Source organism: Acomys russatus, chromosome 23 (genome assembly GCF_903995435.1).
Source record: "Acomys russatus chromosome 23, mAcoRus1.1, whole genome shotgun sequence".
In the NCBI taxonomy this organism is placed as follows: domain Eukaryota; kingdom Metazoa; phylum Chordata; class Mammalia; order Rodentia; family Muridae; genus Acomys; species Acomys russatus.
Window position 1 is genome coordinate 3,160,062 of NC_067159.1, and position 27,366 is coordinate 3,187,427.

General features: G+C 44.0%; 1 protein-coding gene across 1 annotated transcript; it reads right to left on the reverse strand.

Moving 5' to 3' along the window:
- Positions 1-1,854: 1,854 nt before the first annotated feature.
- On the reverse strand, positions 1,855-27,075 carry Wdr3 (WD repeat domain 3). Its single transcript, XM_051165607.1, has 26 exons — positions 26,861-27,075; positions 25,873-26,082; positions 24,471-24,589; positions 23,412-23,490; positions 22,006-22,101; positions 20,205-20,315; positions 19,922-20,023; positions 19,122-19,219; positions 18,161-18,268; positions 17,141-17,371; positions 15,550-15,643; positions 13,635-13,736; positions 11,743-11,828; positions 11,482-11,617; positions 10,708-10,764; positions 9,828-9,928; positions 9,609-9,720; positions 8,988-9,122; positions 8,733-8,783; positions 8,234-8,299; positions 7,716-7,808; positions 7,474-7,521; positions 6,854-6,897; positions 3,538-3,666; positions 2,367-2,460; positions 1,855-2,176 (listed from the first exon to the last, which is right to left on the reverse strand). The coding sequence occupies exons 1-26, from the start codon at positions 27,029-27,031 to the stop codon at positions 2,021-2,023; spliced, it is 2,829 nt and encodes a 942-aa protein (XP_051021564.1). The 5' UTR covers positions 27,032-27,075; the 3' UTR covers positions 1,855-2,020.
- Between the last annotated feature and the right edge of the window lie 291 nt (positions 27,076-27,366).

The following is a 27,366-nucleotide window of genomic DNA, read 5'->3' on the forward strand; positions in this document are numbered from 1 at the left end:
TCAGGTTCAGGGCTCTGGCTTTACACTGAGGTGTTTGGTCCATATGGAGTGTTAAGTATGGTTGGTTCTATTTGGATTCTTCTACATGCAGACATCCGGTCTGACCAGGACCATTTGTTGAAGATGGTTTTTTGTTTTGTTTTGTTTTGTTTTTCCAGTGTATGTTTTTAGCTTATAGAAAATAAAGTTCCATAGGTATATGGATTTATGTCTGGGTCTTCAATTAAATTCCATGTTTCAATGTGTCTGGTTCTATGCTGATACCATGCTTTTGTTATTGCTATAGCGTTGTAGTACAACCTAAAATCAGGGACAGGTATATTTCCTGTAGTCTTTATTTTTCAGATTTGCTTAAGCTACCTTTGTTTTTTGTCCTTTCAGGTTCTGTGAAAAATTGTGTTGAATGTTGTTGGGATGTTTAATGTGTGGATTGCTTTTACTATGGCCATTTTTGCCATATTAATCTTACTGATCATGAGCATGGGAGATCTTTCCATCTTCTGGTATCTTAAATAATTTCAAGTTTTTATCATACAAGTCTTTCACTTGCTTGGTTAGAGTAATCCCAAGATATTTTGTGTCATTTGAAGCTATTTTGGAGGCATTATTTCATTGACTTCTTCCTCAGTTCATTTGTCATTTGTATATAGGAGGGTTACTGATATAATCAATCAATAAACAAACAAATAAAATCAAATTAGCAGTGTCATTGCTTTATTATCGAATGTCTTGTCAGCATGTAGAGCACAGGATTCCTGTGAGTTGCTGTTCTGTTCCTATGTCACACAGCCTAAAGTCTCTGAGAAATCCGCTCTATGCTCATTAGAGTAAGAGACAAAGGCAATGAAGTGACACCTCCTGTCCATTTCCTGGGGCTCCTAAAGGAAGCACTACAAGCCATCACGGTCATTCTCCCATAGCTTGCTGGCCAGAAAGTTAAACTCCAGGCACCAACAGTAGCAGAGGTGGCTCCTTCTGAGGTTCTGGGGGACATTTTGCTACTGCCCTTCCCTGAATGTCTATATGTAAGTATTTACACCAACACCATCCCTCCACCCTTGGCCTTGCTCACATACTGCATTTCCTGTAAATTTCTCTGTGTCACTCTGTAAGGATTAACTCATTTGGAGGCTTCCCTCATCCTGAATGACTTCACGTCCACAGATCGTTTTACACACAAAGTGACATTTACAGATTCCGTTAGTTAGAGATTTTGGGAGACAAACTCAGTATGGCTTTCTCTCTGGTCCTTAAGGAGATATTAAAAGAAAAAAAAAAAATCCAACTAGAGTCCAGTTACTAGACCATAACAAGGCATCTAGATTAATAACTGAGAAATTTCCCATTAAGAAAAGCCAGGGGCCCAGGAGTATCTATGTCTATCTCTTTTTCTAGGCATCCCTACTTTCCCAAATTCCTACCATGAACACATACAAATATCTACCCCAGACTCCTCCTCCTATTATTCAGACAGCCACTAAGACATTTCAAATGGTTTTTAATGAAAAAGCTCTTGTATTCCCAAAAGTACAAAACAGCATTATGATCATATATGCAGACTCAACAACCTGCAATGGCGTAACGAGGCTGCTCTGGATGTCTTATCATCCTTTCAGCCCCAAAGTCCACGCACTTCATTTACAAAACAATGATACAGTTATCTTAAATGGAAAAGCTCTAATACAAATAATCTGCCATAAATATGAGACGCTTTTGAAATATCTATTTCAATCTAATGAATCAAATACACAATTAAAAATATATTTTTTTCTTCCTTGATACAATTTAAAGGCTCATTTCTGAAGAACAGATTTTTAAACTAAATCTGCCCAATCCAGAAGATCAGAGCCAGAACTCACAGCCATGTTGCATTTCCTCAGCCGAGGCTAAGACTAATGCCGTACCCCAAGATCAACAACATGATCTTCTTTTTCGGTATTTTTAAGATGATGCCAACTCGCTATAGCTTAGTCTACACATTCCTGTGAGGGGAAGCAGGAAAAGACACGGCCTTCCAGGGCTAAGTCAGTGTTAAAACCATCTTCCTCCTGTTTTTTCGTTTTCTCTTCTTCTCTTCCAAGTGACTAGTAGCGTCAGCGAAAAACATAACTTCACTCTTGGCTTCACACTCTCTCTTGAGATATTCGAGACCTGCCATGTTGAAGCCAATAACATCCTAGGGCAGAACACAAGAAGTAAACGGAGTTCTTTTCATTTCAGTCAACGCAGCAGCCTGAGTGGGTGCTGTCCTGTCTCCTTCCTTTCTTTGTGCTGATGCCAACAGAAAGTTTCCCCAAGTATAGGTTTATGTCTGGCTTTGTCGAGCACACGGTACCTTTAGGCACATATGTGCAACACGCACTTACCTGGACTTGCCTGACTTTTGAAATAGTTGTTTCCTTCAGTTTCTCTATCACGGGCACAAGCATCTGGTTGTTGGTGATCTGGCCAAAGTGAATCCTAAAAGAAAGGAGTCATGCTGCAAAGAGAGGGTCTGCTCTATATGTCCCCCGAAGGAACAGTGAACAGAGGACAAGAGAGTGATCTAGTTCACCATTATGAGACTAGAACACACAACAAAGCAAACCACCAACAAAACAAGTCACCTAAGTTTCCCACCATTTTGTTTCATGATTGAAAAATGCTACGCTAGACCTGGAGACCGTCAGCAATCTACCACAGGGCCAGAGAGACAGTGACAATGGGAAGCACTAGAGACAGGACGTCAACAACGCTGCCTACATGGGAACGGGGAGGCCACTGAGTCATTATGGTGCTCACCACACAAGCAGGAGGACCCGGGGTTTATCCCCAGCACCCATGCGAAAAGCCAAGTACGAGGCTCATCACTCTAATCCTGTCACTAAGCAAGACTGATATTAATTTGGCCAGCCCAGGCTATACAAGGCCAGCCTGGGCTATAATTAAATCCTGTCTCAAAAAAACCAAGTAAGGCCAGCTGTGGTGGAACGCATGTGAAATCCTAGCCTTCAGAAACAGGCAGGCAAGTCTGCGGCCAGCCTGCTCTCCAGAGATGCTGCACGGCAGGCAGGGAATGACAGTAAAAGCCTGTCTCAAAACAAGGCCAAGTCACCAAATACTTAGTCACTTCACCAAATATCTGTTTAGCTGCTTGGATGTTCCTCAGTTTCCCTTCCCACGTCCCCTCCACTTCCATTTGTGCCTGTAGACACCTACAGAGATTAACTGGTTTTTTTTTAAAATAAAGCTGATCAGCTTAACACTTAGCAAGTTTAAAAGCAAAAGAAATGGAGTGAACTGACTGGTGGACAGTCTGCCTAGCATCGCCTTAGCCTGCTTCCTGAGCTACAGCTTACAGTCTCACCAACACATGTGTCTTTTAAAAGTGGGTCATCAGGGTCAGTCCACAAGAATGACCATCCAAAGGTAAGGGCTATTTTGTAATAGTCTCAAAAAATGACACAGAAAATGTTAATCCTCAAACAATGCTGGCTTCGGCTAGGCCAGAGTTGGAGTCATCTGGCTGAAGAGGCAGCATCTGTCAGAACACCTTACCTGAGGAGGAAAAAGAGGCATCGGCACAGAAGTTCGACATCAGAGCCCATCTGGATGAATTCATTGAACAGTTTAAGAACGTCTGGGACATAAGAGAATGGCAGCACAAGCAGAGCCTCTTCTAGTTCACTGAGGAGGAGAAACAGTGTCATGCTCCCTAATGCTACCAATTACTCCATCTTTCCCTTTATTGTCTTCCTGATTTTATATGTGAGAAGACTGTCAGTTCATAGCTAAATATTCACTTACACTCAATATGATTCTCCGAAATGTCTTTTATACTTAACATCATCTGTTTAGAGAGTATTTCTATCGCTGGCATAATGAGGAAAATCTTAAGTGTTGCAGATAAACACCCTTCACTGAGCCTTACTGAAAATTCCATTTATTCCATCTTTATGATGCTTCTCTCACCATAAAAATGCATGCAAGCATACTGTCATCCTATAATGTTGTGTTCTGTGTGTGTACAGTGTGTGAGCTTGCCTGCATATACAGGCTGTGTGTGTACAGGGTGTGTGAGTTTGCATGCATATACAGGCTGTGTGTGTACAGTGTGTGTGAGTTTGCATGCATATACAGGCTGTGTGTGTACAGGGTGTGTGAGCTTGCCTGCATATACAGGCTGTGTGTGTACAGTGTGTGTGAGTTTGCCTGCATATACAGGCTGTGTGTGTACAGGGTGTGTGAGTTTGCCTGCATATACAGGCTGTGTGTGTACAGGGTGTGTGAGCTTGCCTGCATATACAGGCTGTGTGTGTACAGGGTGTGTGAGTTTGCCTGCATATACAGGCTGTGTGTGTACAGGGTGTGTGAGCTTGCCTGCATATACAGGCTGTGTGTGTACAGGGTGTGTGAGCTTGCCTGCATATACAGGCTGTGTGTGTACAGTGTGTGAGCTTGCCTGCATATACAGGCTGTGTGTGTACAGGGTGTGTGAGCTTGCCTGCATATACAGGCTGTGTGTGTACAGTGTGTGAGCTTGCATGCATATACAGGCTGTGTGTGTACAGTGTGTGTGAGTTTGCATGCATATACAGGCTGTGTGTGTACAGGGTGTGTGAGCTTGCATGCATATACAGGCTGTGTGTGTACAGGGTGTGTGAGCTTGCCTGCATATACAGGCTGTGTGTGTACAGGGTGTGTGAGCTTGCATGCATATACAGGCTGTGTGTGTACAGGGTGTGTGAGCTTGCCTGCATATACAGGCTGTGTGTGTACAGTGTGTGAGCTTGCATGCATATACAGGCTGTGTGTGTACAGTGTGTGAGCTTGCCTGCATATACAGGCTGTGTGTGTACAGTGTGTGTGAGTTTGCATGCATATACAGGCTGTGTGTGTACAGGGTGTGTGAGTTTGCATGCATATACAGGCTGTGTGTGTACAGGGTGTGTGAGTTTGCCTGCATATACAGGCTGTGTGTGTACAGGGTGTGTGAGTTTGCATGCATATACAGGCTGTGTGTGTACAGTGTGTGAGCTTGCCTGCATATACAGGCTGTGTGTGTACAGTGTGTGAGCTTGCCTGCATATACAGGCTGTGTGTGTACAGGGTGTGTGAGCTTGCATGCATATACAGGCTGTGTGTGTACAGGGTGTGTGAGCTTGCCTGCATATACAGGCTGTGTGTGTACAGGGTGTGTGAGCTTGCCTGCATATACAGGCTGTGTGTGTACAGGGTGTGTGAGCTTGCCTGCATATACAGGCTGTGTGTGTACAGGGTGTGTGAGCTTGCATGCATATACAGGCTGTGTGTGTACAGTGTGTGAGCTTGCATGCATATACAGGCTGTGTGTGTACAGTGTGTGTGAGTTTGCATGCATATACAGGCTGTGTGTGTACAGGGTGTGTGAGCTTGCCTGCATATACAGGCTGTGTGTGTACAGTGTGTGAGCTTGCCTGCATATACAGGCTGTGTGTGTACAGGGTGTGTGAGTTTGCATGCATATACAGGCTGTGTGTGTACAGTGTGTGAGCTTGCCTGCATATACAGGCTGTGTGTGTACAGTGTGTGAGCTTGCCTGCATATACAGGCTGTGTGTGTACAGGGTGTGTGAGCTTGCCTGCATATACAGGCTGTGTGTGTACAGTGTGTGAGCTTGCATGCATATACAGGCTGTGTGTGTACAGTGTGTGTGAGCTTGCCTGCATATACAGGCTGTGTGTGTACAGGGTGTGTGAGCTTGCCTGCATATACAGGCTGTGTGTGTACAGTGTGTGTGAGCTTGCCTGCATATACAGGCTGTGTGTGTACAGGGTGTGTGAGCTTGCATGCATATACAGGCTGTGTGTGTACAGGGTGTGTGAGCTTGCCTGCATATACAGGCTGTGTGTGTACAGTGTGTGAGCTTGCATGCATATACAGGCTGTGTGTGTGTGGATGCAGAGTGTGTGTGTGTCTGTACTTCAAGGCGTGAGTCTCTAGTGACGACTGGGTGAAGAGTGGTGCCCACACTCATCTTTCAGCGTTTTGCTTCATCTAAAACTAGACCCAGTGTCAGGCCATCAGTTCCAGTGAGAACTTGCAAGAGGATCTCAGTTTGGATCAGAACTTTCTTCCTTAGTTTAAGAATTCTAACCCTTAAGAACCGAACCCTCCCACCTTGGAATGTATTACTGTGCCTCCATTATCAAGCTCCCTGTCCGCTTTTGTAAGGGTTACATGCACACCATCACACTGTAAGAACCAGCCAGAATATAACAGAATACAAAGATAGGCCGACTGTAACATTTAATATATATAAATATATTATAAAATATTCAATAAGCACCTGAGTCCTTATAAACTTGTTTGTTGAGGCATTACTGATAATTGCAAAAATAAAAAATGCAGCAAACAATAGTAATTGCTTGCACCACAGGAGTTGCTCAACAATCTGACGTGTTTTTGAAAAATATCAATAACGTGAGCAAATGCTCATGGCCTATGTGAAAAGGAGGAAGATGCAAACCTCTACAGTGACGCTCCGGAGCTTGAGTGGCCCAATTAGTGTGTAGTACTTAAAACATACGGTTCCTATTGTGTACACACAAAATAAGTAGAACAAAACATACAGCAAAACAGCTTCCAGGCTGGTATTTGATTGAAGTGTTTACTATTTTATTACCTTTATCACTTGTTCTTTCAAATAACCTTCATACTTCGGGAGACTACTATTTTCTTATACTTCAAAAATGTATTATAATTAATTGTTTCCCACCAAAATTTTGACATTTAAAATTTAAAGAAAAATAACTATCAATTCCAACTTCTGTTTCACACTTGAACATTTAATACCTGTTGCCTTGGCATGTTACAATAGTGCATGAGGACTTACCTGGACCTGATCCCTTTAAAGGTCTCTAACACATATGCTGAGGGCTACAAAGGAAGGAGAGCAGCATTAGTGAGGTTCTTGTGTGCTTCCCGCCAGAGTCTAGTCTTAGTCCAGCCCCCTGGAGAAAAGAGGTCTAGGATGGCAGGGCTGTGCGGGTTTGTACTTAGCTTAATCTGAAACCTAAGCCTAGCTAAATCCTTCATCGACTACACTTCCTTGTGAGCTGGGGCTGTTTCATATCTATACGGTGAAGATATTCTGAGATTACTGTAATGAATGGGACATGCAAATAATCCTAGATAAACACATTCTCCCGGACATCTCCTCCCTTCTTCACAATGGGTTTTGTCAGTAGTTTCTCCCAAGATGTGTATGAGAGCCATGTGAATGAACACCTCTCCAGAGGCGGAACACAAGGAGGCACAGAAGGGGCAAGACCAGGCTGGTCTCACCCAGATGCTTCCCTGGGAGTTTCCCCAATAGCCCTTTGAGATTCAGGAAACACTTTTGGAGACAAAGGACTTTCCAGGGCACCTACCCCCAAATCACAATGTTTCCTCCTCCCTCTGCCTCTGAAGTTAACCCTTGAACCAACAAGGAGAAACAGACATCCTACTCACGGAAATGTTGCCATGAGCCATCAGGATGGGGTTGACAGGAAGAGGAACCTGTGAAGAAGTTATTAAGCCAAGTCATTAAAAGACGCCTTTTCCCTGCCAGTTCTGCAACTTCTTTTAATACTTGCCTCACAAGCATGTACTGCCCTTATCACCTGTCCTTATCTAACTCAAGTCTGGGACAGTTTCCTTAGGAAGTGTTTGTGTAAAGGCTCCCCAGTGTGTAACTTGATAGACCGGCTCACCTCTTTCCCTGCTGCTTTACAAATGGCTCTGTGTTCTTTCATTTTTGCAGTTTCTTCTCGGTACAGCTCGATGGCCTCCATGATTCTCTCAGCCTACACAGATGACAACAAAGGAAGAGAGCATCCCAGGACACACCCATCAACCCAAGACACAGAAATGAGACAATGAGAGCCCAAATCAGCTTAATAAAGACATGGCAGTTAGAGTGCAATGCAGCATTTACAGTTGTCCATATCTTTTTTTCTTATTTCTAATTTGTAAAAAAGAGACAAGACACCACGGACTCAGATGAGGCCGTATAGGGACACAATAGGGCAGCTGCTGGGAACACCAAGGAGATGAGCTTCCCTCACTTAAATAAGAAGCAAGTCCAAGGGCATCAGACAAAGGCGACGGATGACCAGCTCCTGGAGTGCATCAACTTTTGTGCCACACAGGACTGTGTGGCTGACACAGGCTAAGGCTTTACTAACAAGTCAGAATCCCAATACAAATGATGCAGCATCAGCCAACTTACTGCTTTGACTGTTTCGATCGTTTTCTTCCCAGTGAAGTAGTTATCACCTTGAGTCTCCCCTGGAACCTGCCAGACATAAGAGATCCTGAACAAAATGGGTATCAACTTATAAAAACACCAGTCACTATCTCCCATTGAGGATAGGTACAATAGCAAATGTTTTATTGTATCATCATGAGCATTATCCTGCAAATGTTTATAAAATGTTTGTCCTGCTAAATAAATATAATTCCTTATAAAGTTTCATTGAAAAAGAAAGAGCCATAATAACAAGAATCCACATACTAAGCTAGGCACAGAACTAGCTACATAACTAAATAAGATGCTACGTAGGACCTCACATTAGACAGCAACGCCTCTGGCATCTACTCTCAATCCTCTCCCATACAAGTGCCTGACATTATGGAACTCCCGTATCCCTGTACCAAGCCCCCCCCACCCCCCACCCAGCCTGACCTCCACCCCCACCTCCACCCACCCCCATTCCCGCATCACTTACTGCTGGCTGGTCTTCTTTGGCCACACTCTCCTCATACTCTGCTTCCCTTTGCTGCCAAGAGACAGACACACAGGAGTTATCACAGAGCTAACGGGGCAGCGGGAGGGCTGCTTTCAAAGCATCACAGTGCCAGTGGCCCCTGTGTCGGGCTAGGACAGGTGACACTGGTCTTGGAAGCACCTCCTGTGTAAGTTGGGAGCACTGGACAGAAAACTTGAGCAGGAGCAGACGTGAAAGCAAACCTAAAGGTCTTACCATCTCCCTTTCTTCCTCAAGAATAAGAGGCTCTCTTGTTCTCTCCCAGAGTCTCAGCGACTTGTCATGAGATGCTGATACAACGTAGTCTCCACTGGGGCTCACAGCCAAACACCATATTTCCTGGTGGTGTCCCTGGACAAAGGAAAACAAAATGACGCAGGGAAGTCTAACTCATTCATCGTTACTACCTACTTATGCTAGTGGGCAAGGTGAATATTCTTAAAGGAAGCTCTCCAAGTACTGTGGAGGCTAGAATAAAAATGGTCCCCATCGATGCATAGGGGACGGCAGTATTAGGAGGTGTGGCCTTCTTAGAGTAGGTGTAGCCTTACTGGAGGACGCGTGTCAACTAGGGGGTGGGGCTTGGGGTCTAGAAGTTCAAACCAGGCCCAGTGGCTCTCAGTTCTTTTCCTGTTGCCTGCGGATGCAGACATGAACTCTCAGCTCCACGTCTGCCTACACACCACCATGCTTCTCACCATGACTACACCTCTAACTGTAAGCCAGCCCTAACTCAATGTTGTCCTTTGCAAGAGCTGCCGTGGTCCCAGTGTCTCTTCACAGCAACGGGAACCCTAACGAGCAAGTACAGATCAAGCAAAGCAGGCAAGGGGTTACCTCCAGCGTCTGAATGTGTTCAAACTTGTCTGCATCCCACTGCTTGATCCTGTGGTCCTTCCCAGCGGTGAAGAAGAGGTGAGACTTAGGTACGAAGCGTAGGTACATCACACTAAGAGTGGAGGGGAGACCAGAAGCTCCGGGTCAGTAAGCTAGAGCACTCTTACACTAGCTGGCAATGAGAACAGTAAGTAGATCCTTTCAGAAGGCTCTACCCACCTGTCGTCATGTGCAAAGAGAGACCTGTGGCAGTCCCCAAAGTCCAGACCCCAGATTTTCACATTTCTATCAGCAGAGCCAGTTGCTATTAGTGCTCCATCCTATGGCACAGAAACAAATATTAGTGTTCAATTAAACTCATTGCTTTAAAACTATTAAAATAGGGGGAAAAAAAACCATCTCTACCCAAAATACCTGGGCTTGGACTTACAAGCTTGTTAAAGCTTGCAAAGTGTAAGCATGAACTCTGACCTTCCATAGGAGAATGCCACAGGGCTGTGCCTTAATGTTAGGTGATCTGTTTACTCAGTTACATAAGAAAAGGATTATTCTGATCTCTAGAATGGGAGTTGTGGGGAGAGTGGGAAAATTAAGGAGAAAATGAAGGTTTATGACCTACCCTTGTATCTACGCCCCATCACTATTCCCTCAAATGGTTCAAATGGCTGTTACTACAAGGATGTCGCTCGCTCTCTTTTGGTACAAAGGAGACACTTCAAATATACAGTTTTAGTCATAATGAGACAATGGAAAAAACTGACTCCCAAGACCGAGAGTATTCATACAAAGCAAAATACTACAATATTCAAACCACCGCCTGCCTTATCCTACACCAAGGGTGCCTTTGGAAAGCCATGACTTTTAAGATGCTCTACCAATTATGGAATGTAGGGCAGCAATCTTGCACAGCCGAAACGGGCAGTTAGAAGGACGCAGGCAGTATTTGTGAGACATCAGAAGGATTGTGCTGTGACTGTAATACAGGCGTGTGACCTTTTGGAGGAAGCTGAGGTAAACAGAGCGATGTAGGCGCTGAACACTCAAGTAGCACAGCACGAACTGAGAAAAGTGTCTCACTCTGAGAGGCAACTTTACGTACGTGGGAGATGTCCATGCATATAACAGGCAGTTTGTGTCCATACAGTGAGAGAAAAAACTGAACATGAAAAAGAAATAGAAATATGTTATATTTCTCTACAAACTACAATCTGGAGCTAAATATAAATTTATACCACTAAACACATTTCTGGGCTGTTTGCTAAGATGGCTTGTGTCCACTATGCAGACCCTACATGTACTTGCCAACAACACTGAAGCCCAGTGAAGGAAGCTAGGGCTCCCCAAAACCTATGCCTCAGAGTCTGGCCCAGACAGACTCCCTGGGACAGTTCTTTCACATTATCCTGAGGCCCTACGTAGTCCTGAGACTTCCAGTACAGCACCCAGTCGCCTGGACCTAGCAGTACCTTTAAAGCTACTGGCTATGGCAGGACAGAGAGGTCTACCACACATCTTTTGAGCAGAAATAAAATTGCTGAGTCCGGTGACACATATCTCTAGGACATAGCATTTTGATAACATATTTTTAAAATATACTATTGCTGGGCATCATCCCAATTCTTTTTTCCTTCTATTGAAAACAGTCTTTTCTCACACAATACATCCTGATTACGGCTTCCTCTTCCCCTAATCATCCTACTTCTTCCTTACCTCCCCTACCGTCCTGATCTACTCTCTGTCTCTCATTAGAAAAGAACAGGCTTCTAAGAGATAAAATATAAAATATAACAAAATAAAAGACAATAAAAACATGGGATCATCCCAAATTTTAGAGGTCATACAGAAAGAATAGTCCCAGCCCAAACCATCATGCCTTTAAAGTGTCCACATAGAATATCTTCACAGTGCAGTCCAGCAAAGACACAGCCAGCAGCTTTTGATTGGGAGAGTAACTGACACACAGGACATCCTCATCCAGCTGCAAAGTTCGAGTCTGCTTCACAGAAAGCCTACAGCATCAAGAAAAAAATAACACGTGAGAAGTCCACAGGCACAGTTCCAAACATGCGCAGAGCGGCACACGAGCCAGCAGCTCTCAACTCCACTCTAAACGTGCACACAAACGCCGGCTCACCTCTTCTGGCTACTATTGTTATCCGTCACCAACTCGAAATCCCAGAACTTGACTGCTTTATCAGCACCGCCTGTCACAAAGCCACGCTGAAAATGAAATGACACTTCTGTAAGAACTATTTTAGCTAAATGAGAGAAGCATGGGAGAATAGCAAAGTAGAAGGATCCAGAGGGTCCTAGAAACCTACAAGTAGAACATTATGATAGGCAGATTTGGGCCCAGGGGTCCCGCTCAAACTAAGGCACCAGCCAAGGACAATACAGGCGGTAAACTTTAAGCCCCTACCCAGATCTAGCCAATGTTCAGAACATTCTCCACAGTTGAGTGGAGAGTGGGATATGACTTTCTCACGTACTCTGGTGCCTCACATTTGACCATGTCCCCTGGAGGAGGAGACCTGGTGGCACTCAGAGGAAGGACAGCAGGTTGCCAAGAGACTTGATACCCTATGAGCATATACAGGGGGAGGTAATCCCCCTCAGGAACAGTCATAGGGGAGGGGAATAATGGGAAAATGGGGGGGGGGGAGAATGGGAGGATACAAGGGATGGGACAAACATTGAGATGTAACAAGAATAAATTAATAAAAAAATAAAAATTTTTTAAAAAAAGAACTATTTTAGCACAAAAACTTTGCTAAGTACACACATCAAAATAGTCTAAAATTCTTTTTACTTAATGGCGTATGCCAAGAATTAAGAAAAATATGGCTACCCCTCAGTACTACTTGCACTGCCACAGATGGCATTTGAGAATGCCAGCACAGACTAACACTGACAGACTCGCTCACACATGCCCTAGGTCATTTCTTATTAGCATCATTACGGAGAGTCTTTAGGGAATAGGATGGAGTTCCTCCCTCCCTCCTCTCAGGTCTCCCTCCCTCCCCCTCTCTCTTCCCTCCCTCCTCTTTCTTCAATTTCACCTAAGAGGGCAGAAGTCAAACTTGCTACACATCAGTAAGATAAGTTTAATAACAAATTGTTTCTAGTGTTCACCTGCAGCATGCCTGCTTCAAACACCTTTGCAATGGTTGTTTTCCAAATCAAGAAAAATCAGCTGCAGTCTCTTCAGCCCTATCTCATAGCAAAAGATCCACATGTATTTTATATTCTAAACTCTGTAGTTTTTCCATACATATCCCTCTCCCAGGTGAATAAAAGATTGCTATCATTGAGAATATTTGGATAAAAACCAAAACACTGTCAAAATAAAATAAAAACAAAACACTAAACTCAAATGTCACAGCAGTGTCTCCATCAGGATCAGTCTGATGTTCTCCAGCAGATGGGGCACTATGAAGGCGAGCACTTATTAATGAGTCATGAGGCCATATATTTGCTAAAGAGTGTCCCTAGTCACCATTGGACTAAAGGGGGAACAGAAAAGTGTACTTCACCCTTGGCAATGTGCTAAGAAACTGTTATCCTCTGTAAGTACCACAAACCACCATTTAAAAATAAGCCATACTGGTACTGGAGAGATGGCTCCCTGGTTAAGAGCACTGGCAGCTCTTCCAGAGGAGCTAGGTTCAATTCCAAGCACACACATGGTGGCTTGCACTTGTCAGTAGCTCCAGTTCCAGGGGGTACACCCTCACATAGACAGACAGACAGACAAAACATTGATTCACATTAAAGAAATAGATATTTAAAAAAAACAAAAACAAAACAACAACAACAACAAAACTGGACTCAGTTCTGCAAGGGCAGCTACTCTCATATTACAGGTTTGTGAGATGATACCTCTGGGAAATCTAAAGACCAGACACACAGGGGAGCTTTCTTTAATGCAACCACAAAAGAAGCCTTTCCTAGGCAACTAACCTTGGCAGGACTGGACAATACAGCCAGAGTGCTGAAGCCCAGAGCTATAAAGCCCAGTGCAGTTACCTGATCTGGAGAAAGCGACATGGACCACAAAGCTCCATCATGGGCAGCTATTGTCTCCAGGAGACTACCGGAGGCCAGGTCATAGAGCTGCAGATTCCCTGTCTAGGAAAGTGGACAGAGCAGTAAGGAGCACATCTACAGACTTCATGGTTCATGGACACAGTTAGAAAGGCAACAATGTGGGTCAACTGCTCAGGAAATGGATCCTGTTTAAATACTGTCTGAACTCCTTATATGAAGGCGCACTGCTCCCCTCTGAAACTTGTATTTAACCTTAGCTAGACTGCTTTCTTTTTGTTTTGTTTTTTTGGTTTTTTGAGACAGGGTTTCTCTGTGTAGCCTTGACTGTCCCTGGACTCACTTTGTAGACCAGGTTGGCCTCGAACTCACTGTGATCCGCCTGCCTCTGCCTCCGAGACTGCCTTCTTAATTAGCCATGGAAAGAGCAACCTTGTAGCTCCTGACTCTACTGCTTTCACCAATTCTACAACTTCAAAAGGGAAATACCACAGCCATCCACAAATCCAAACAATTCAAATGGAAACTTACTAGCCTTTAAAGTTTCATCTATGCATTAAGTGGACCACTTGAGTCTGTAAGTGATTATATATTAACTTTCCCCCTTTGGTTTTAGTTTCTTGTTCCTGGAATACATGGACAGTGAAAACTTTGCCCATGACTCTTGCCTAGATGTCTGTATATGTCATGCCCCTGTGGTCAGCATTTAACAAACACAGGCAAAAGCCTACTAACTCCACAAGCTTCTACACAGCATGGCAGTGGAAGCAAGGGGACCAAAGTCCAAAGCCAGCCTCCTCCCAACTCTGTGACTGTTACAAAATTCATCTCTAGGAATTTGTTTTTATAAAACGGACATCTGAGAGATGTCATGAGGATCAAAAGACTCATGTGCTAACAGCCCTGCACCGTCCAGGCCAGAATCCGCACATTAGCCTTACAAGCAATCCTCCAAGTAAAACACAAAACACCTTCTCAACAACAAACAGCCCATGGACACTTGAAGGGTAGGTGAAATATGAATGAAACTTTCAATTGATATGCTATTTCCAACAGGACCTGAAACTCTTTTCAACATTTTATACTTCTTGCTGGGCAAGAAACAGCCACTGTGGCATGTTGGTTTTCTAATAAAATGGATGCATATTTGTCAAGGGATGAAGATGACACACACTTGCAAAACACCCCACAACTGAGCATAGTGACACATGAGTAGTCACAACACTTGGGAGGCAGCCTGGGCTATAAAGAAATTCCCTGTCTCAAGACAAATACATACCCCATAAACCCATTCCATTTTATTCTCACTAGTTGTTTTCGCTGTGACTGTCCTGGTTTATTGTGCACTCTGAGAAAAGCAAGTCTAACAGAACTAAAGCAGTTTTGCAAAGGTTGCAAAGGCACTAAGTGGCGGAGTATTCAGATGGGGCTGTTGCCATGGCTACGCAGGTGAAGCAGCATTCTCTAAGAGGTTTGAGTGACAATCTGAATCCAAATCTGTGTCTGTTCATGGCTGTCACCAAACTTAGGAGAGTCTAAGACTGAAGACCTGGCCCGCCTGGCTTCATATTACCATGCTCTGTCAACCCTGGTAATGTTTTCTTATTCAATACTAATATATCTTACTGTCAATTAAACATAATTACATGTTTATAAAATGCATGTAAGGATAATCATAAAATGCTGATGGCAGTTACCTCAGTATTGACTTTAATTAATGTCCCTCTTTGTAATTTAACATATGGTTTGATTGGTTTTTTAAACTATAAAACTTTCTAAACACCAAAAAAGTCAATAAACTATTATCTACCTCTAATATATTAATTACCAATATGCTCTAAAAATCCAGTTTCTCAAGCATCTTTTGAGGGGCTGAGTAGAAAAGGCCCCGCTTTACCTTTGTTCCTATGACCACCTGCCTATCCCCAGGAACGAAGAAGGAGCAGAGAGCGTATTCACACGGCATCGTGCGGATGCACTGCAGAGTAGACCTACGAGAAAGGAGAGGCATGGAGTGCACGCTTCAGGAACCTATTCCCCACCTCAGAGGGCAATGCACCGAGCCACACAGAGGTCGACCCACACTCATCTTAGTTAAGGAGCAAAATGTTATGGACCAAAGTTGGATTTCTTTGGAGAGGAAAACTACTTTAACAAAAAACAGAATAAAGCAAAGTGTCAGCCAGGCTCACAAGGCCCAGTCTCTACAGCCTAGGAAAGCAAAGTGAGTTTCAGGTTGAAATGGTATATCTTTACCAATTAATTTTATTATAATTATTTTATGTGTATGGGTATTTAGCCTGCATGTACATCTGTGTACCATATGCCTGTAGTGCCAGCAGAGGGTGTCAGATCTCTTGGAATTGGACTTAATAAATGGTTGTGAGCTGCCCTGTGGGTGCTAGGAACTGAGCCCAGGTCCTCTGGATGAGAAGCCAGTGTTTTCAACTGCTGACCTCTCTCTCCAGCCCACAGATTCATTTAATAGGCCCGTAAACATTTACTCAGTCAGCAAATGGTATCACATACTTCTTAGCAATATTCTGACCAACGACAGACCATATAATTGGCAGTCCTATTAAAATAATGGAGCTGAGATTTTTTTCACTGTAGTGTATTGCGTGTACTTGCATGTTTTGGTTACACTGATGTACGCAAACCTACTAAGATGATATTTATATAAGAACAACACATGTGAGTGTGATTGTGTGTAGTATATTACACTGATAATTACTGATTGTTATGTTTAATGTAGTCCAATTACATAAGATTTCTGTAACGTAGTCCACTGTTTACCTGCTACAGCCTTGCATACTTCCTGTTTACTCTACATGGATACAGAATTGCTAACTACAGATATAGCAGAGATAATGAGAGCGCATAGAATGTTCTGGATGGTTTTAGTTTTTCAGTAAAGTAGGAGGCAACATCACCAGCTTTAAAGTATTTGAATTATTTGAGGTCTGAGAGAAAAGGAAAGTGGTCAAACAGCCAAGGAAAGAAAACAATGAGGAGGGTTAGTGTAGATTATGACGGCATTACACTAGAATGCAAAGGGCAGTGACTGTGCTTTCCTCTAGGCACATGCAGCCGAAGCTCCAGGTGAAGGAAAAGCTTAGTTTACCCCAAACTTAATTTTTTAAATTTTATTTGTTGATTTCATTCATGGGGAGGAGTATGCACATATCCATATCGGGACAGAAGACAACTTACAAGAGTTAGCTCTCTCTTTGCACTATGCGGGTTCCAGGGTCAAACTCAGGTCCTCTGCAGCACTTACCTTTACCTGCTGAGCAGCCTCACCAGCCCTACACCAAAATTCTGACTTAAGCATTTCTGACCAATGGCTAAAATGCACCAACTGTATCTTCTGACTGAATTGTATTTAGGTTTTTGAGGATAAGAGCCAATCACGAAGAGCACCAAAAATACCTCAAAGAAGAGGCAGTTTTACTGGAGAGAGGTATAGGAGACATCAGTTCACATACCTGTTCCATAGCTTAATGGACTCAGCTGCAGCTGAAAGCACAGCTATGTTATCCGAGCTGAAGGACAGAGTGCGCACGTCGCTGCGATGGCCTCCAATGGTGACCCTGCATGTCCTCACGGGCTGAGGGGCTGGCAAAGATGCATTGAGTGAATACAGTTCCACCAGGTTGTTCTGCAGCAGGAAGACTGCCTTTAGCTCTCCTTGAGGTGAATGAATCAGGTCAAAGGATCTGCATGGGAAAGACATCACAACATTCCAGCTACTGTCTTGGCTCATGGTGTCAACGTTGTCTATAAGAGGAGCTTAGCGGTGCTCTAACCTACAGTGTACCCATGCAGACAGAATGTCAGACAGAATGCTGTGCTGGGTACTGAGCGACAGTGGAGCACAGGCTTTAACAGTTTCCATTAGATTTATTTGAGTGTGTGTGTGTGTGAGTGAGTGAATGAGTGTGCGTGGGTGTGTGAGAGTGTGTGTGTGTGTGAAAGAGAGATAAAGAGAGTGTATGTGTCTGTGTGAGAAAGTGTGTGAGAGAGTGTGAATGTGTGTGTGCGCGAGAGTGTGTGAATGTGGGTGTGGGAGTGTGAGTGTGTGCGAGTTTGTGTGCATGTGCGTGTGTGTGTGTGTATGTGTGTACCACAGCATGAGTGTGGATGTCAGAGGACAACCTGAAGGAGTCAGTTTTCTCCTTCTACCTTATAGGTCCAAGGGCCAAAGTCAGGCTGTCAGGATTGGCAGCGGGCACCTTCGTTTACACCTTTCAAACCATCTCAGTGACCAAGCTCTTAGTTTTGACATATTTTGTTTCTGTTTTGTGTTGTACTGTGTATGATTTAAAACACTTTTAAACAAAGATCATATAGTTTCCTTAACTGGCAGCCTGATCAATAAAGTTAATAATAAAAACACGGATATGTGGGCTTTGTGACATGATCACCGCCCTCAAATGTAATTCACACACATGTCGGCAGATGCCATGACAGTGCCAGGGATACTTGGGAGCACAGTCTTCACTTACTTGATCTTGGCAGAAGTCTTGACCTTGGCCACCCGATGGATCTCATCCTGCACAGTCACTGAGACACTGGCTTCAGGGTCCTCCTCCTCCCCGTTGGCAGAGTTCAGTCTAAGAAGGAAGCACAGCTCAAGTCTAAGCTACGGCTGTTCCAGGGTCAGCCTCACTCTTACCATGCACACTGTGGTCCTCGGACGAACAAGTTGAGTGATTCTGGGGGAGCTGCCTGGCCACCAGGGTTACCCTGAAAACTGACTGAACAGAGTAAAGCCCATTGAAAGCGTTACCCTTAGTAAACAGGTTTGGAATGCAACAACCCTGTAACATCTCCTGCAATAAACGTCATCCAAATCAATGAAGTGTTCCTGATGAGCTTCTCTGAGTCCAGAGCTTTCTCAACAAGTTAACCTGTAGTTAGTGTGACCTGGTCATGTAAGTCAGAACACATCTCAAAACATCTGCTACCATTAGAAGACTTTAAAATTCACTTTTAAATTTGACAAATCACCCACTAAAGGGTTTCTTTCTTTTCTTTTTTCTTTTTCCCTTTGGTGTGTTTATGTGTAGAGGCCAGACACCCATGTAGGATGCCTGTCTTCCTCAGCCACGCTCCTCTCACCGTCTCTTAAGAAACCTGGAGCCCTCCGGTTCAGCTCCTGGCTGGCCAGCAGGCTGCAAAGTCTTCTGTTTCTAATTCCCTAGCACCGGCAGACACAGTCCCAGTGTGCCTGGCTTTAAAGATCTGCAGTCTGCTTCTGTATGCGTCAGAAATGTGTTTGGAATAAGACGTAAGACTTAGAAAGTCAAAGCTTGTGGTACTGGCACCCCACAAATTCTCTAGTTTTTAGCTGTAATAGGTAACCAAGTAAATGTTTTCCTTAAAAGTCACAGTTCTTCTGTAATATATGGCTATCCAGGATGTTTTGTTATTAATTATCTTAAAAAAAAAAACAAAACCACCAACCTTGCTTTCTTTCTAGCTTTCTTCAGCTTCTTATCCATTTTCTTCTGAACTTCTGCTTTTGAAAGGATACAAAACACTTCTAGCACAGAATCAGTTCCCTGGGAAGGCAAGAAGCAGACTATGTGAGCCTAGGTCAGGCAGCTTATAATTTGGCTTAAAGTCGGTAAGAAGTAAACAGCAACATTATATCTCCTCCCTTCCTGGCGGGATTACCACGAAACAATCTCTCTGGATCTGTTGTTCTGTCTATAAAGAGGGAATCCTTCTTCCTGCTCAGCATCCCTGTGATGGCCAAACAGAGCCTCCACCTTTACACTGATGGGAAAAGCCAGCAAATAACAAATGGTTGTCAGTAGTAATGAATGGACTTACTTTCGTGATGTTATGAATGTTGTGCTAGGACATCAGACCATAGGAATATACACCAAATTGTACTGTGTGTGTGTGTGTGTGTGTGTGTGTGTGTGTGTGTGTGAGAGAGAGAGAGAGAGAGAGAGAGAGAGAGTGTGTGTGTGTGTGTCTGTGTGTGTGTGTGTGTGTATGTGTGTGTGTGCGTGCACGCGCCTGCAGAGGCCAAGCATGTCTAATCAGATCCCCTCACACGGGAGTGACAAGTGGCTGTGGACACCCACCATGAACAGTGGGATCCAATCTCAAGGCCTTTGCAAGAGCAATACTCGATCTTAAACTTATTCTGAAATACTAACGCAATCAAGAGGAAGTCCACGCCGACACACTGAATTATGACAGACTGAGTATTGAAAAGGAATGGTCTTACTGTCTTCTCAGCCTGTACTCACATGGCAAGCAAGAATCCTGCCTGTCTTGTCCACGGCGAGGTTCACAACTCTATCCCTTCCTTCCCGCATTATGGAACCAGCTTTTCTGCAGGAAAGGATGCGCTACAGAGGAGGCAAGGGAACGTGGAGGTTAAACGTCTGCTCTCGTAAACCTCTGAAAAACTCAAGTTTAATAAATGCAGGAGCAAAACATTCCCTAAAATGATCACTGGAGATGCTTATCCTAGAATCCGCTCTTCCCTGCCCCATTACTCAGCCCAGCAGAAGGAACAAAGTAGATTACATCTTCAGACGCTTCGTCCGCCTCAAGGGCGCCATCCTCCGCTTCAGGTGCAGCCTGTATTCCAGGACACTCTCTGATCTTCTTGGGCTCTGGTTCTTCTGGGTCATCAACCTATTTTATAAAGATGGAAGAATAAAAGTTAAAATGTCTCAGGAGATGATTTTTAACCCCAATGACTTGGAAGTTTCTCCTATAACCATTTACATCTTAACTGGTGACCTCTGATAAACTTCTTCAATGTCAGGGCAAGTTTCAGAACTTACTAGAAGCTGGCATTATATACAGCAAAACACTCTTCATTATGCTGTCTCATGGGCTTCCCAGAGCATGAGGACTGTATATGAGGACTGTATATGAGGACTGTATATGAGGACTGTATATGAGGACTGTATATGAGGACTATATATGAGGACTGTATATGAGGACTGTATATGAGGACTATATATGAGGACTATATATGAGGACTGTATATGAGGACTGTATATGAGGACTGTATATGAGGACTGTATATGAGGACTGTATATGAGGACTATATATGAGGACTATATATGAGGACTATATATGAGGACTGTATATGAGGACTATATATGAGGACTGTATATGAGGACTGTATATGAGGACTGTATATGAGGACTGTATATGAGGACTATATATGAGGACTGTATATGAGGACTGTATATGAGGACTGTATATGAGGACTATATATGAGGACTGTATATGAGGACTATATATGAGGACTATATATGAGGACTATATATGAGGACTGTATATGAGGACTATATATGAGGACTGTATATGAGGACTGTATATGAGGACTGTATATGAGGACTGTATATGAGGACTGTATATGAGGACTATATATGAGGACTATATATGAGGACTGTATATGAGGACTGTATATGAGGACTGTATATGAGGACTGTATATGAGGACTATATATGAGGACTGTATATGAGGACTGTATATGAGGACTATATATGAAGACTATATATGAGGACTGTATATGAGGACTGTATATGAGGACTATATATGAGGACTATATATGAGGACTGTATATGAGGACTATATATGAGGACTATATATGAGGACTATATATGAGGACTGTATATGAGGACTGTATATGAGGACTGTATATGAGGACTGTATATGAGGACTGTATATGAGGACTGTATATGAGGACTGTATATGAGGACTATATATGAGTAGGTAATAGCAGAAAAAATCATGGCTCAGCTCTTACTTAACTTCAAGATTTTCTCTTTGTAGGAGAAAAGACATTCTAGAGAGAAAGGATACCATGGGTATTGCTACTGGCAGAGGCAGTGTGAGGTGTGTTACAGTCTAACTATACATGGCTGCTGCCTAGATGGCTATGTACTTTGTATTCCAGCTAAAACAAACGTTTACAATCACCCTATACACACACACACACACACACACACACACACACACACACACACACAGAGACTCACTGAACAACCTGTGTACAAAACTGCATGGATCCTACATAGATGTTATTTGAAGGGACAGTCCTCTATAGACCACCCACATATGCCCAAAGGTCCAGGAACAAAAGGCTAAAAGGTCACAACCTAACAACACTGTCACCAGACGCTATAAGCCTGCATCTTCTCTTTCCAGTGCAAATAAACCAGGATACTGAGTGCACAATGTGAGGTCTTGGTTTAGAAGTTGCAGGCCATCAAGGTAAGAACTCCCTCTGTTACAAATCTGACTCTAAGTCAAAAGGATGATGAACTGTGAAAGCATGTGCTTGGCCACATCTGAACACAGTGACTACCTCCTGCAGATAGGCGATGTCCCAGGCCCTCAGCTCACTGTCTGCAGCTCCAGTGATTAGTCGCTTTTCTTCTGAAACCAGAACCAAGCCCCACACCTAGAATACAAATGTGTACATTCACTCTGATGAAGTTTCTCTGGCACTTCAATTCTATGAAAAACGTGTATTAAGGCAATTCTTTCAAAAGTCACTAACAGAAAGAAGCACTTTCCAGAGGGGCCTGGCCTCGCGTGCCACTCAGGATTTTTCTACTTTCTTACGGTTGAGATAATAGCTACTCATCACAAATGCTCAGTACCATCCATACTTGGGTCTGGCAAATAAAAGGAGCCTTACTAATGTCCACTGCATGATTCTCAGCCGTTAGCATCCAAGAACTAAACAGTGGAGACAATGCAATACTGTTGCCAGTCAGTTTTCACAGAGCCACTTTCCCTGTCATTATTACAAGTATGTTTTTAAATACCACATGTAAAGGGAGGCAAAGATATGTACAATAGACCCTGAACTTGGCTGAATAAATCTTGTCCAGGTTAACATAAAACTACCCTTTTGCTGTATGTATCTTACTGTGAAAAGCACTGAACACATAGCATCATTAAACATCTCTACAGTTGTGATGGCTATTCTTGGTAGTCAATTTGACTACATCTGGGATTAACTGAAACTCAAATGACTGGGTATACCTGTGAGGGATATATTTTCTTAACTAAATCATTTGACGTGGAAAGACCCACTTCTAATCTGGATCTTTGAGGTGGGAAAATGTCACCTTCAATTCTGATCTTTTGAGGTGGGAAGATGGACAGACATTTAATCTGGCCACACCTCCTGCTGGCAGCCTACATAAAGACAATGAAAGAAAGAAGCTAGCTCTCTCTGTGCCTGCCGGCTCTGGCTCTCTCTAGCAAGTCCATTTCTTCACTGGCATTAGAGCCCACTTCTTCAGGATCCCGGTGTCTATGGAGACCAGCTGAGACATCCCAGCTTGCTGGACTGAACAGCTAGGGGATTCTTGGACCTTCCACTGGTAGACAGCCATTGTTGGGCAAGGAGGACCACAGCCTGTAAATGAATAACTCCCTTTCTATATATATATATATATATATATATATATATATATACACACAGGCTCACTCTGTATGTACTGTTCCCCTACAGAATCCTTACTAATACAACAGTCATAGGTAAGTCTAATGAAATGACCTCAAAGGGTATATGCCACCCAGGGCTAATGTGTATGGGACCACAGAGGCTGCCACCGTTCCAATGGCTGGCCCCACTTCCTCCCAGCCAGCCCCACTGTCTCACAAGACCTGGCACAGATCAGTACGGACAGCATCAAGAACCAGGACAGCTGGAGGACCAACCACCACTCTCTTCCGGCGCCCACGCCCAGCACATACCTCGCTGCGGTGGCCGACCATTGTTCTGAAGCAGTGCTGGTTGTCAAGGTCCCACCACTTTACCAGGGCATCCTTCCCGCTAAAGGAGAGACCGGGAAAGGAAGCTCACTAGGAAGAACCATTACGTCACGTGCCAGTTTAGAATAATAGAGCAGTAACGCTGGAAGCCACTCTACCCAAGTGCTGTGCTACGCACAGAGCAGCAGTTCTCCGTGTGGCCGCTCCACCATGAAAACCAGCTTCACTCCTACACACGCTCCCCGACACGGGAACGCCAGACCTCCCAGCTCCTTGTCACCCACGTCATCTGCTTTTCCACACAGAAAACACCCACTGTGTGCTCACCAGAGCACGGCTCTCGACCCCCGCCTGGAAGCCCTGAGGTGCCCTCTGACCTGCATCCTCCTCATGCGGCCTCTGTGCCCACTGCTGGCTTCTCTCCACACGTCGCGGAGGTAACTTATTTTTAGAGTTTACTGAATGAGGTTTTTTTCCACAGAATAAAAGCCAGGCTTTTCTTGCATCATTCTCAAAACCTATTTACTCCTCTAGTACACGTTGTCTCTCTACCCCTTGTCAACTGAAACCAACTTTCCTGAGCCACTACCATGTCTCCTCGAATTACTGCCTGACAAACCTTCTGATTTTAATCTTCCCTGAGTGAATGCCTTACAGACAGTGGTCACATTAGGTTGAACCATATGAAATGGATAGTATTTGATCAGTTTGACATAACAAAAAACACAATTTTCAAATGGGTCAATAGGCCTATGACGCACATTTTCTTCAAAAGGCAGGGTACTAAACACACAGCGTGGCATTCTGTTTTCCTGACTTCTATGGATCTAGAAGATAAACAGTCACTCTATAGGAGAATCAGAAAGGAAATTTCAATATGCTGTAACTCAACTCACTGCATAACTCCAGCATCTGACAGGTGGAAAGGGGAGAAGCTGGCAGCCTGAGAGAAGCACACCAACACACACAAGCACAAGCAGAGCGGCGAGCAGCAAGCCGTGATGCCAGCTCCCCTTCAAAGCCCGAGGCTCAGGCCTTTACCTTGTCACTAGCAGATTCCTTTCTCGGAGGAACAGAGCTTGTGTGACAGCATCCTTGTGTCCCTTTAGACGGTAGAGGCCACTTTCATTGATCACATCCCAAATAATGACATCTGTGTCCTTGAGGGATAAAGTAAGACACAAGAAAAAACATTTTTCTAACCACCAAAGGCCCAGCCTGACAAACAGTGGGCCTCAATCACTACAGAGGCAATACGCCTTCCTGTACAACTTGGAGAGGAGTCTGACAGCAGCCTGCCCTTTCCTCCAGGAATAATGGGCAGAGATATCGCTTCTCATTGTTCTAGTTGCACATGCATGAGATGTCCAGGCCATTCCCTCACTAGAAAGCAGAGCCCTCTAGGTACGGAGGCAAGCCTTGTAACACCGGCCACTCGGGAGGCCAGCTGGACAGTCCACTGAGACTCCACATCAGAACAGCAACCAAAACAAAGTGGAAAGCAGTCCATGCTATGTGCTTAGCTTGTTGAAACTGTCTTGTTATTCATTTGATAGTTAATTCTGCTGTACTCTGATTTCTAGCATCACAATTTAAGTTGTATATTTTACACATGTAGGTCATTTCCAATTGTATAAATATGCAAAACTGAAAACCCACACGCATAAATCTTTGTGCCTTTCTCTTAGTCCAAATAAATACTAGTTTGATGTTATTGCTTCAAAGGGTATGGTTGATTTTGCAGTTTTAGATTCATAGCATTATAACAATCCTGACATTACATCTATCTACAGAACTACCCCTGAGCATGGGCCTTGCCTGAAGCCTGGTTAATATACCCAGTGTATCGAAGAAAAATAATTTTTTTCTCCCAGTAGTTACAATTGCAAATAGCTTAAGGCTCCTTCTCCAGTACTGGTAAAACAATGCTTTTTTTTCTTTACTTTGCTTTTTCTTTGCGAGAGGGACTCACTGTGTATTCTTGGAGGGCACAGCCTGGCTGACTGGCCTAACTCACACACATATGCAGGTGCCCTGCCTCCTGAGTGCTGGGATGAAAGGCGTGCACCAGAATGCCTGGCTTTAGCTCATTAACTTCTAAAACGCAGGAAAGATATTCATTTTACATACTCATTGGCAAAGCACCGCCTTTCCAACCTGGCTTGTTTTACAGTTTGGGGCCTCTCTTCCACAGTGACAGATTCCAGAAGACCTCTGTTTTATTCTTTCATTACAGACTTTTATCAGAGAACATAACAGGAAACAAACAGAACGGCCCCCCTCACATGCTCCCATCTTCCCTACTCTATTTCTCCCAAATGTAGAATTTTACTACTACTAGTGTGAACACTGGGAATCCAGATTCACACAACAATTTATGTGAATAACCTGTTTCTACGTAAGTATAAAAAGGCAACTCTGGACACCCGTGTCTGAAGCTCACCTTGGACCCAGAAGCCAGTCGGCCTCCTAGCTGATCGTACTTTAAGCTGGTGACAGCTGCTTTGTGTCCATTGAAGGTTATGTTTCCTTCACCGCTGAGGAGGCTGAAGATTCGGATGGCTCCATCCTCATAGCCAACAGCTAGATGTAGCCCATCTGGGGAAGGACACAAGCAAGTGACTTCTTGTTTCAGCCCCTGAAGGATAAGGATCTGAAATCATAAAAATAAAAACCAATGCAGAAGAGTGAGGCAAGTATCAAGACACCACCAGGGTGGGGATGATCTCAGCTAACAGCGAGTACCCCAAACCTCCACTCACTGACGCACAACGATAAAATTCTACAAGCAAAGACAATGGGCCCTCAAAGGTAACCATTTCCTCTCAAGCCCTGACATTGGTATGTACATGCAAGCTATCCAGGCAACGAAACAAGTTACCAAACTTTTATCCTAGTGACGTTTGATAAAGGGATATAAACCCATCCTTGCTTAAACTCAAACTCATGGCACTTCAGCACGAGTGGTTTCATCCCAAGAGGCTCCGGGTAGCAACGCGTATGTAGATATCCACATCATCCCACCTCTCCGGAGTCACCCGTACACAGGGATGATTCAAATCTCTATGTGCTCATTAGCAAAAGGCAACAGCTTCAGTCACAGTCAAAGGGGAGCTCTGCGACTGCTGGATCTTGCCAGTGTGTTTAAGAAGACGATTCCACAACACAGCAGTGCGACAGTCCTTTCTGAACCCTAAGGCTTTATAACTGGCTCTGAAAACTAGCAGAACTTTTGAAAAGTAGAACTGGTAGCCAAAAGTAGGAACAAACGGCTACAGTGACCTGTGGACATTTACACAGACAGGCATCTAAGGAGCAAGCTCCTGTTAGGCTGTGATTTGCAGAACAGAGCAGAATCTGGTGCCAGCTGTCTAAAAGCAAAGGGAAGTGATCTCATCTCTCCAAGAAGCAGCATCACATGTCCGACTCACCTTCTCGCCTTTCCTTAAGTCCCAGACAAAAACGTGTTCGCAGGCGGGTACTGCCACATAGCGTCCTTTCTCACCACGAAGTGTCACAAAAACAATGTTACCTTTTTGGCTGCCAATCAAGCCAAAGACAGCACTAGGCACATAGCGGAGGTACTGCTTGGTAAGGCCCATGGTAGGATGCCTGATGGCACAGGAAGGCAATCTGTGTGGACAGACAAAAAATCAGTCTTGTAGTACATTGGTTCTGGAAAGCTCAGAAGGACAAACTAGTTTTTCTGTGGCCAAAAGCATGTGACTTGGCTCAGATGATAAAGTGCTTGGTACATAAGCATGACCCCTAGCACGCACACAAAAGGGCAGGTACACAGAAATGTGTATAGGATCCCAGCCCTGGGAAGGCAGAGATGGACAGATCCCTGGAGCTCACTGGCAGGGCCAGCCTAGCTGAATCCATGAACTCCAAGTTCAGAGACCCTGTGTGTGGATCAGAGGAAGCCCCGAGCGAA

Coding starts and splice junctions, on each gene's coding strand:
- Wdr3 (XM_051165607.1), bottom strand. CDS start 27,031: ATGGGCCTTACCAAGCAGTACCTCCGCTATGTGCCTAGTGCTGTCTTT. Junction 18,269..19,121: donor AAAGCTAGAAAGAAAGCAAG/GTTGGTGGTTTT, acceptor CTTCCTTCTTAG/ACTGAACTCTGCCAACGGGG. Junction 3,667..6,853: donor TTTAAAGGGATCAGGTCCAG/GTAAGTCCTCAT, acceptor TCTCCTCCTCAG/TGAACTAGAAGAGGCTCTGC.